This window comes from Plecotus auritus (assembly GCF_963455305.1).
Source record: "Plecotus auritus genome assembly, chromosome: 6".
In the NCBI taxonomy this organism is placed as follows: Eukaryota; Metazoa; Chordata; class Mammalia; order Chiroptera; family Vespertilionidae; genus Plecotus; species Plecotus auritus.
The window spans coordinates 37,895,872-37,906,211 of record NC_137773.1 but is presented as its reverse complement, the minus strand read 5'-3'; the positions used below and the strand labels follow the sequence as shown (position 1 = coordinate 37,906,211).

General features: G+C 39.1%; 1 protein-coding gene across 13 annotated transcripts in view; it reads right to left on the bottom strand.

The window, feature by feature from the left end:
- Nucleotides 1-308: 308 nt before the first annotated feature.
- Nucleotides 309-10,340, bottom strand: part of RAPGEF6 (Rap guanine nucleotide exchange factor 6) — a 182,498-nt gene continuing 172,466 nt past the window's right edge. For 10 of the 13 annotated variants that reach the window (XM_080672863.1, XM_080672872.1, XM_080672869.1 and 7 more), the window contains 2 exons: nucleotides 4,714-5,028; nucleotides 309-3,647 (listed from right to left, as the gene is read on the bottom strand). In XM_080672863.1, the coding sequence (XP_080528989.1) occupies nucleotides 3,622-3,647; nucleotides 4,714-5,028 (341 nt within the window). In that variant the 3' untranslated portion in view covers nucleotides 309-3,621. The remainder of the gene's footprint in view (nucleotides 3,648-4,713; nucleotides 5,029-10,340) is intronic. The other 3 variants (XM_080672875.1, XM_080672865.1, XM_080672864.1) reach the window with 1 other exon arrangement.

Below are 10,340 nucleotides of genomic sequence, written 5' to 3'. Positions count from 1 at the left end.
AAACACTAGTGATGCCCAAGGTGCAAAGGTCAGGACCCTGAGTCACTGTGGAGTCATTGTATCAGAGAAAAACAAGCCCAACTGGGTTTAAGCCATTGTTATTTGGTTTGTAATCAAACTAAATATTGTTTTAAAAACTGGATTATCTTCGTGCTTTATAGATACTATGAATATAGTTGGACCATTCAAATTTCCCTGAAGACTTAAAAAATAAGGGCTTCACACCAATGTGGGTCCTAGACTGGCCCTCTGAGTGTCAGTGTAATTATTTTATCTGCTGCCGTAACATTTGCAATAAAGTGCAGGGAAGGCTAATGTAGATTCTTTATTGATCTCACCAATGTATTAGTAGATATGATAATAATAAATGGTACTTTTACATTCTCTTAACCAAAAATATAACAAATATTTACACTCAGTAAAAATACAAAAAGCATACAGAGGCACCGTCTTTCTAAAAGACATAAGTTTAAGAGGTATCAAAATAGGAGACAAACATTGCTTGTTACAGGAAGCTTGACAATCACTGAATTGTGCAGTATAATTGCTATTAAACTTTTATGACTGTGCAGTTTTTTGTCTCTTGCTGAAGTTCATGTTTCACTCTTGAAAGATCAAGTACAACTGCATTCTGTGTATAAAAAATAAAAAAGCCTTTAAAAAGCACAACAAAAGCTAAATATGAACTGGGGTCCAAGTTTAAATTTGAAAATGTCCTATGACACTTTTCTGAAGATTTATTTCTCCATTTGTTCTAGCTTTTAAGGTAATTCTAAAACGACACATCTACTTGAGTATCTAATTTTTTAGAAATTTAAAACATCAGAGTAACAATCCTTGTTTTAAATACACAAGGACACCCTCCTGTTCTTTTGCAGGGAAGGAAACACTTTATAAAAATTAGGTTCGTTTGGGTTTAACCCCCTGGATCACTGCCACAGTCCAGCCGGGAGGTCCTCCAGGAGGCTATGCAGATGTGACATTATGACTTATCACCCTCATGAAAAACTGCTTATGGCTTTTCCTCCCCAAAATCATACTGAAAGTAATCATTTGGAGGGAGCAAAAATCTATTAATTACAATAAACTTTTATGGAAGTATGTATTGGATTTACTAATTCTGCAAATCTTTCATCATGAAGAGCCTATGCTGAAACTAATTTGGCAAAAGTTTGCACCACAAATTTACTGCTTTAGTTAGTAGTCCTGGCAAATTCAGAATTGTGGTGGGATGAAGGCATGAGTCTTATTAAAGTTATAAATTTATATAATAAAAACAAAAGCAAATGGGGATTTAGAATTGGATCAAATACAGGTTAAGGCTTCTCTTGTTGTCATGTGACGAGAAGGCAGGAATGTACCCTAAATAAAATATAAAAATCAAAACTCCATGATTTTTTAAGGGATACATTCATATCACACTACAAAGCATTTGGCTTTAGTTCCTGATCAATGTGATCAGCTGATACAGTTTAAGCTTCGATGAAACAAAGGTAGCTACAAGGTGCAAGAACAAAACCACAAGCCTCCAACTCTGCAAGATGTTACTGACACCACTAAGGACAGAGGTGTGTGAAGCCCTCACTGGACTGAAAGACCTGCTAAATAAACAGACGTTGTGCAAAGAGCATATTTTTCCAGGGTAATGAATGTAAAATGTGAGAATACCCAACCTTGATGAAAAGATGGTTATAGCAAAAATGTATTTCACTTTGGACATGAAAACAATGAAGCAAATCAGTGAAGGAAATATATGTGATCAGAGAACATCTGTTACAGGTCAAATCACAACAGTGTGACTTTCCAACCAGGATTTTGGTCTGGGCTACTTTCCATTTCAATGGACCCAGAAAGCTATGGAGCCAGTTAGCCTCATTCTAACATACCTGGGGTTTATTTCTAAGGCTTATGTTTCAGATTAACATTATTTTGCCCAGTGGAATTTTTCAAACATGCTGTTTTTCCTAAAATGAAGAAACATTGCTTAGATGGAAAAGATGGACCACTGCCATTTACCACTTGGAACTGACTTATGATTTTAAACTGAAGGGGACAGGCAGAACATAGGGACAGAGACAGGGATGACATGGCTGGGAAAAACAAGCACACACTTAAAAGGAAGTCATGAACACTAAACCCTATACATTTACATGTGGACCAGCACGCAGAGGTAAACCCATTTGGCTCCAAGCTGATCTGGGTAGTGCACGTCAATAGCTTTGGCTTTTTCTTTTTTTGGTAGCCACAGAAGTTTATTAAGCTCTCACTTGCCTTTACACTAAAAAAACAAATTTAAAAATGTAAATGTAAGATAGAGAACACATTATATTTTATTTGTAAAAATGTGGAAAGTCTAGCTTGTCCACTAAACAATCACGAAAACTTAAAATAAATACCTAAGAGTGCCATGCCCAACAGGCTATTAAAAAATATATTTCCTTTCTGTCTTAGGCTAGACTGGGAACCGAGAGATAATTCATTTCCATAATTCTAGCGCCTGTTTCCCCCACAGAAATTTCAACCAATTATATACCTTCATGAGCTAATGAGCTTTACTGCAGGCAGCTGGGAGATCAGCGGGCCCCAAGCTGTGGAGGCCCCAAGATGGGGAGGGTGCAGCACAGGACTGCCCAGAGCTAAATTCGTCCTCAGGGTCCCACCAGCAAGGATGACACATCCTTTAAAAAAGAATTCCATATTTGAGTTGAGAAACCTTTAGTTTTGGGTTTCTATGGAGTAGAATGCTCTAGAACCCATTCTCTATTTACTGGATTTATACTTTTAGTTAGATGCAGCATGAATTTAAGTTCAAAAAGCTTTAGTATACATTATTTAACATACACATTTCATTCTTTGGAAATTAGGATTACTCCTCCCTTCCCCAGAGGACTGGTAAGAAACCCTGTGGCAGTTCCTTTGGCCTTCCAAATCGAGAACAGCACATGAGTATTTTTCTTCCTACACCTCCAGTGCAATGGGCATCCAATTCCACTCAGACTGAGACCTGACACGCATTGGTGCTAGATCCTTAAAGTTCTGTACGGATCAAGCATATCACCCTACAAAGGCGACTTCTGTTTGGTCAGACCAGAGACAGTTTTATGGTCTCAAACAAACATCCACAAATGAGAGCTTCCAAATACAAACAAAACCACAAAACTTCAAATAATAAGTTACTTTTCAAAGACACAAGAATATTCTCAATATTGGCAGACATTTTGAATTTGTCCATTAGCCCAAGCTATGGCTTGAAAATACTACCACTACTATTTTAAAAATAACTTGTTAAAGGAAAACCTATAGTGATATAATATTATACACGAGGAGGACTCTGAGTCTGGATTTGTTCTAGTAACTTGGTCCCAAGGCAGGTCTGGTGTGCAAAGTGAAGACGTATCCAGGCACGACATCCACAGCTGAGGAGACTGCGCATCTGCAGAGATTGATGAAAGGAGGCAGGATACAGAGGACAAGGAATGAAACCTCTGGGGAGCGGGAGCAGGAGCAGCAGCAGCAGCAGCAGCAGCAGCCGTGTGCTGTTTGCTGGCCTGTGGAACCATGAGGTGGCTCTGCCCACTCCTTCCTCCGGGACTTTTCAGATTCAAATGGGCCATCCAAAGGCTAGACTGCTGACACCTGTTCATTTTCTGAAAATAATAAAAATACAATTAAGTGATAGATCAGCATATTCATGAATAATCTAGATATGTTATAAAATTAGTCAATTTCAACAAAGAAATCCTCTCAATGATCCTATCAAGGTCCAGATTTTCTTGTAATGATATTTATGAGTTCTGATCACAGTGAAAGCTGACAGTAAACTGGAATTTCATAACTTCTTTTTAATTATTACTCTATTGTTTAAGAGGATAAAATGTCATTTATTTTTAACAAAGCAAACCACAGCTGCCAAGTCAATGAAGGATTTTGCTCATAAAAGGAGCTATACCAATAGCATGATTTCAAATAATTTTGCATTTTGACACTTCCAGTTTCAAGTTTCCATACATTCATGTAAACCATGACTCCAATAACGTCAAGTCCCTCCTTTCAAAATTAGACTGAGCTGCTATCACTCATATATAAGAATTCTCCATTTTAGATGGAAGAAGGGGACTGGGCACACAATCAAGCGGTTTGACCTCTTTCATTTAAAAAACATGCCATCGCCCTAGCCGGTTTGGCTCAGTGAATAGAGCATCGGCCTGCGGACTGAAAGGTCCCAGATTCGGGGCACGCCCATCAATGATTCTCTCTCATCATTGATGTTTCTCTCTCTCTCCCTCTCCCTTCCTCCCTGAAATCAATAAAAATGAAAAAAATAAAAAACACACCATCATCCCAGTTGGTGTGGCTCAGTGGTTGAATGTCGACCTATGAACCAGGAGGTCAAGGTTCGATTCCCGGTCAGGGCACATGCCTGGGTTGTGGGTTTGATCCCCAGCATGGAGTGTGCAGGAGGCAGCCAATCAATGAGTCTCTCTCATCACTGATGTTTCTATTTCTCTCCTCCTCTCCCTTCCTCTCTGAAATCAATAAAAAAACAAACAAAACAAAAAACACACCATCATATTTAGGGATTTCTTTTTTTAAAACAAAGATTTCTGAGGCATTTAAGAAAACATTTCTGAAGATCTAAAATACCAGTATACAGGCCATTTAAACGTGCTCAGCAATTCATTTAAGAGCCGTTAAGGGAGTTTGTCAACATACCGTCTGCTTCGCTATCTGCATCAGCCACATCTGCTAGTTTAGGATGGGATGGCTGCAAACTATGCCTCTGAGGCTGAGTTACAATCTTCGATGGAACACAGGCCATGAGGTTGCTACTGAGAGATGCTGATGGCAGTCTAGACAGGCTGTTATGCATCATCTTTGACCTCTGCACTGCCACACTGTAATCTGGAGGTTTTAGGTGTAGGTGGGGTCCTTCCTTTAGGTCTGATAAAGAAATCCCCATGTATCCTGGAGGAGTAGGAGGTGGCTCCCTATATCTATCTTCCTTCTTGGGTGAGGTGACACAGTACACTGGCATAAAAAATAAGCAATGGACATGTTAATGAAAAATATAAGAAATTAAAAAAAATACTGAAACTTATTACAATGACAAAACAACTTAAAAACAGACACAATGAATATGTATATTTGAATACAGTGACAGCAGATTAAAACATTTTAAAAAAGCTTAATAAACGTAATATTTAAACTTGTTTTTAAAATATGTATATTACATTAGGTCAGTGGTCGGCAAACTGCGGCTCGTGAGCCGCGGTTTGCCGCTCTGTTGACTAATGAGTTTGCCGACCACTGCGTAAGGCATTACCCTTACCCAGAAGTTTTGACTTCAGGTTAAAGACATTAGTACATTATTAAAATGTTTTTTAAGTGTTTTTCCCTAAGGCAGTTGTCAGCAAACTCATCAGTCAACAGAGTGGCAAACCGCGGCTCGCGAGCTGCAGTTTGCCGACCACTGCATTATGTTTTATAAACATTAAATAGAATGAGACAGAGATGACAGATAACAGATTCCTTCGGCAGTTCAGCCCTCAAATCACAGAAGCGTGTGACAAACTCCTCAAGGAATAGTAACCCCAAAGATGACTGAGTCACAAACATTTTAAGAGTCCACCCTAAATATCTAGATGGATTTTCACAGAAACCACTTTTGGCCCTCTTTTTAAGGATGCTCTCCCTTTCCCTCTGTTTTATGGTACTCCTGGCTAGACTAAGTTGTTGGTTCTGGCATATAAACAACTTTAACTTTCCTGGTATAGAGGAGCTAATTCCTTTAAGGGCCTTATTCTAACTTTTGCTCTGTGATTAAGTGAACAAGAAAAAAAACACATAATTTTAGGAAATCCATCTTAAATCAAGTTTCTCTGATTTTCAGTGGATGTTAAAAATAATGGTGACTTAAAATTTTTTCCCCTAAGTTTATAAACCCTGGGTGGGACTAAGGTAAAGCTTCAAAAGCATCAGAAATAGGTTACACAGAGTGGAAGTTCCATGAAATTAAGACCAGCCTACAGAACCCACAGAACAAAAGGCTCTGAATTCCTTGATCATAAAAGTGACTTTTAAAACACAAACAGTAACTACATAAAAGCAGCACAAATTAAAAAAAAACCATTAAATAATTCAATATTAATTCTCCCTTTAGAGGATCAAGTTTGTCCGTAACTAAATTTCTAGAACTGTAAAATTTGCATGTAGTATCAAGGTCAGAAAGGATTTTCATTCCCATCTGTGGAGGATGGAACGAGGAGGAGATGGAGATGATGTCAAAAGAAGGAAGACAAGCTTGGCCGGTATGGCTTAGTGGTTGAGCATTGACCTAGGAACCAAGGAGGTCATGCTTCGATTCCCAGTCAGGGCACATGCCTGGGTTGTGGGCCTGACCCCCAATTAAGGGGCGTGCAGGAGGCAGCCAATAGATGACTGTCTCTCATCATTGATGTTTCTATCTCTCTCTTCATCTTCCTCCCTGAAATCAATCTACACTAATAAAAGAGAAAGATGCAAATTGACCGTACCTCCGTGACGACCACCAGCCAATCAGGATGAGTATGCAAATTAACTAAAAAATATGGCAGGTTAATTTGCATTTGCAAAGCCAAGCAGCCAAGGGCGGGGTGGCGCCAAGTGGCCTGGGTCCCCGGGACGGGCGCCAAGCCTGCAGCCTCCCGGGACCATCACCGGCCCTGGGAGGCGAGGACGGCGGCGCCAAGCCATGCCTGCAGGCTCCTGGGACCATCGCCAGCCCCGGCAGGCCAGGGCAGCCCTGCCAAAGCAGCCTGGGAGCACAGGCCATGGCCCAGCACAGGCCCGGAGTAAAATGTTGACAGCAAGTCCTTTCAGTATAACTGGAGCATTGGAGGCTCACAGAATGATCATTTCCTTTTCTATGAAACACATAACTCTGACACACTATTTACAATTAAATATTTAAGTTCCATATATTTTGACATTTTACAGCCCTGGAAAATTACATATAATGATCAGCAAAGTGAGAAGATGAAAAGAATTTTTAGGCTTCTAAAGATGTAACTAATTTCTGTCTAGAAGACACACCAATTCAAAAAGTGATGGTTTTATTGTCCTATAGCAGTGGTCGGCAAACTGCGGCTCACGAGCCACATGCGACTCTTTGGCCCCTTGAGTGTGGCTCTTCCACAAAATACCACGGCCTGGGCAAGTCTATTTTGAAGAAGAGGTGTTAGAAGAAGTTTAAGTTTAAAAAATTTGGCTCTCAAAAGAAATTTCAATCATTGTACTGTTGATATTTGGCTCTGTTGACTAAAGAGTTTGCCGACCACTGTTCTATAGGACATTAGCCAGATTGTATCCAATTTAGCAGTTTTACTTTAGGCTGCAGGCTCCTCCCTGGCCGGGGCCCAGGTCAGGGCTCATGCAGTATAGGCAACCAATCAAAGTGTCCCTCTCACATTGATATTTCTCTCTGTCTTTCCCTCTCTCTAAAAATCAATGGAAAAATATCCTCAGGTGAGGATAAAAAAAAAAGAAAGAAATGTCATATCCTATGAAAGACACATCTTGAAAATGCCTAAAGAAAATTGTGATTTTTTCGTGGTGAAGGGACTGGAGTCCGTGTTGATGAAAACACCTTGGTGGCTGCGGTGGCCAGCATTGGCAGCAGCAGCGGGGTGATGGGGGCGGCGCCTTCCCCTGATCAGCCAGATTGCCTCCTGCAGAGGGAGGCCTACTGATGGCTTAGACCCGCAGGGAGTGAGCCTAAGCCATCAGTCGGACATCCCCTGAGGGCTCCCGGACTGTGAGAGGGGGCAGGGTGGGCTGAGGGACCCCCCCCCCCACCAGTACACGAATTTTGTGCACCGGGCCTCTAGTAAAAACATATTGTTTTACAAAAAAGAAAGACAAGAGTGAAGAATTTGACCAGTCATCTAGAAATGAAAGAATAAAATATTTTTAAAAATCTATTATCCCAAATGGACAAGAAGGATATTATATCCATTCACAGTCATGTTTATATATCCATCCTATGGTTATCTATAAAACTTTAATTAAAAAAAAAAAACCCTTGGCAAAGAATTAACTAAAAACCCACTCAATAATGCAATCTGACTGATATCACAGAGCTATAATAATCAAAACATCATGGTATTGGCAGAAAAACACACACACAGATCAATGGAACATAATTGAGAGCCCAGATATAAACTCACATGTATATGGACAGATAATTGTTGACAAAGGAACCAGAAACACTCAATAGAGTAAAGAAAGCCTCTTCAATAAATGGTGCTGGGAAAATTGGAAAGCCACATGCAAAAGAATGAAACTGGATTATAGTTTGTCCCCATGTACAAAAATTAATTCAAAATGGATCAAAGACCTAAATATAAGATCTGAAATAATAAATTACATAGAGGAAAACACAGGTAGTAAACTTATGGACTTTGGTTGTAGAGAACATTTTATGCACTTGACCCCAAAGTCAAGGGATGAATGGAACTATATCAAACTAAAAAGCTTCTGTACAGCAAAAGAAACCTACAACAAAACAAAGAGTCAGAAGACCAAATAGGGTTTGATATTTGCAAGCGATAGCTCCAAAAAAGATTTAATATCCAAAATATATAAAGAACTCATAAAACTCAACATCAAACAAACGAACAACCCAATCAAAAAATGGGTAGAGGACCTGAACAGACACCTCTCCCAAGAAGATATATAAACAGCCAACAGATATATGAAAAGAAGTTCAACCTCACTAGCAATTAGGAAAATGCAAATCAAAGCTATAATGAGATACTACCTCATTCACACCTGTTAGAATGGTTATACCAACAAGACAAGTAATAACAAGTGTTGGAGAGGTTGTGGAGAAAAGGGAATCCTCATTCACTGCTAGTGGGAATGTAGACTGGTACATTTTACATTGGAATGGAAAACAGTCTGGTGACTCCTCCAAAAATTAAGAATAGTGCTGCCATACGACCCAGCTATCCCTTTCTTAGGTAAAAATACCTGAAAAACTCAAAAACATGTATTTGCAAAGTTATATGCATCCCTATGTTCATTACAGTGGCCCAGACATGGAGACAACCAAAGTGTCCTTCGATAGAGGACTGGATAAAGATGTGGTACAACCTGGCTGGTGTGGCTCAGTGGTTGAGCACTGACTCACGCACCAAGAGGTCATCGGTTCGATTCCTGGTCAGGGCACATGCCTGAGTTGTGGCCTTGATCCCCGGTGAGGGGTGTGCAGGAGGCAGCCGATTGATGTACCTCACTCATTGGTATTTATATCTCTCTTTCCCTCGGCCTTCCTCTCTTTCTCAAATCAATAAAAAAATAAAAAATAAAAAAAGATGTGGTACATATATACAATAGAATACTACTCAGATGTAAGAAAATACGAAATATCCCCATTTGCGACAACATGGATGGACCTTGAGAATATTATGCTTAGTGAAGTAAGTCAGGCAAAAAAAGCTAAGAACCATATATCACTCATATGTGGGAAATAAACTTGAACTTGTGAACACAAACAGCAGTGTGGTGGTTGCCAGAGGGAAGGGGTGGGAGGTTAGGGATGAAAGGGGCCTAGTATAAGGTGACAGAAGATGATTTGACTTTGGGTGGTGGGCACACAGTGCAATATACAGAATCTTGTAACAGAAACCCACACCGGAAACCTATGTGATCTTATTAACCAGTGTCACCCAAAAATTGTAATTTAATAAAAACTAATGTAATTTGACCAATATAAAACAAATGTGCTATAAAAATCATTAAATTGAATTGAAATTTAAAATTAATATTTAATAAATATTAAATTGAAATTTAAAAATTTCAAGTGACATCATAAGCTATAGAATTGAGTTGATTATGATAAAATTGATTCAAAGTATAGTCAGTCATTCCACATAAATAGAAAAACCGGAGCTATTATATTCATATTTACATAATTTAAGGAAGAAAGGAAAAAATGTAATTGATGGCTTGAATACTAAAAAGAACAGACCAAGCAAGCTGTGTGTAATTAGAACAGAATCCACAAACAGGAGTTTGTGCACCCATGTTGTGTTTCAGAAGAGTATTCTGAAAAAATGCTTTGGATTTCCTTATCACATTTCTTCTCACTTGTACTACCTTAAAAGTAATATCAGACTGAAAGTTTCTACCATGAATGCATAGCAACTGTGGTCCAAACAATTTATGGGGTGAAAAGAGTATAATCCTTTTATTACTATTGCATAGTAATGCAGTGTTTCCACAATGAACAAAAAACCTCTAAACAATTAAATACCTTCATACCAGCCTTTTCATTTTAATAGGCTTTAATACCTGTTCCA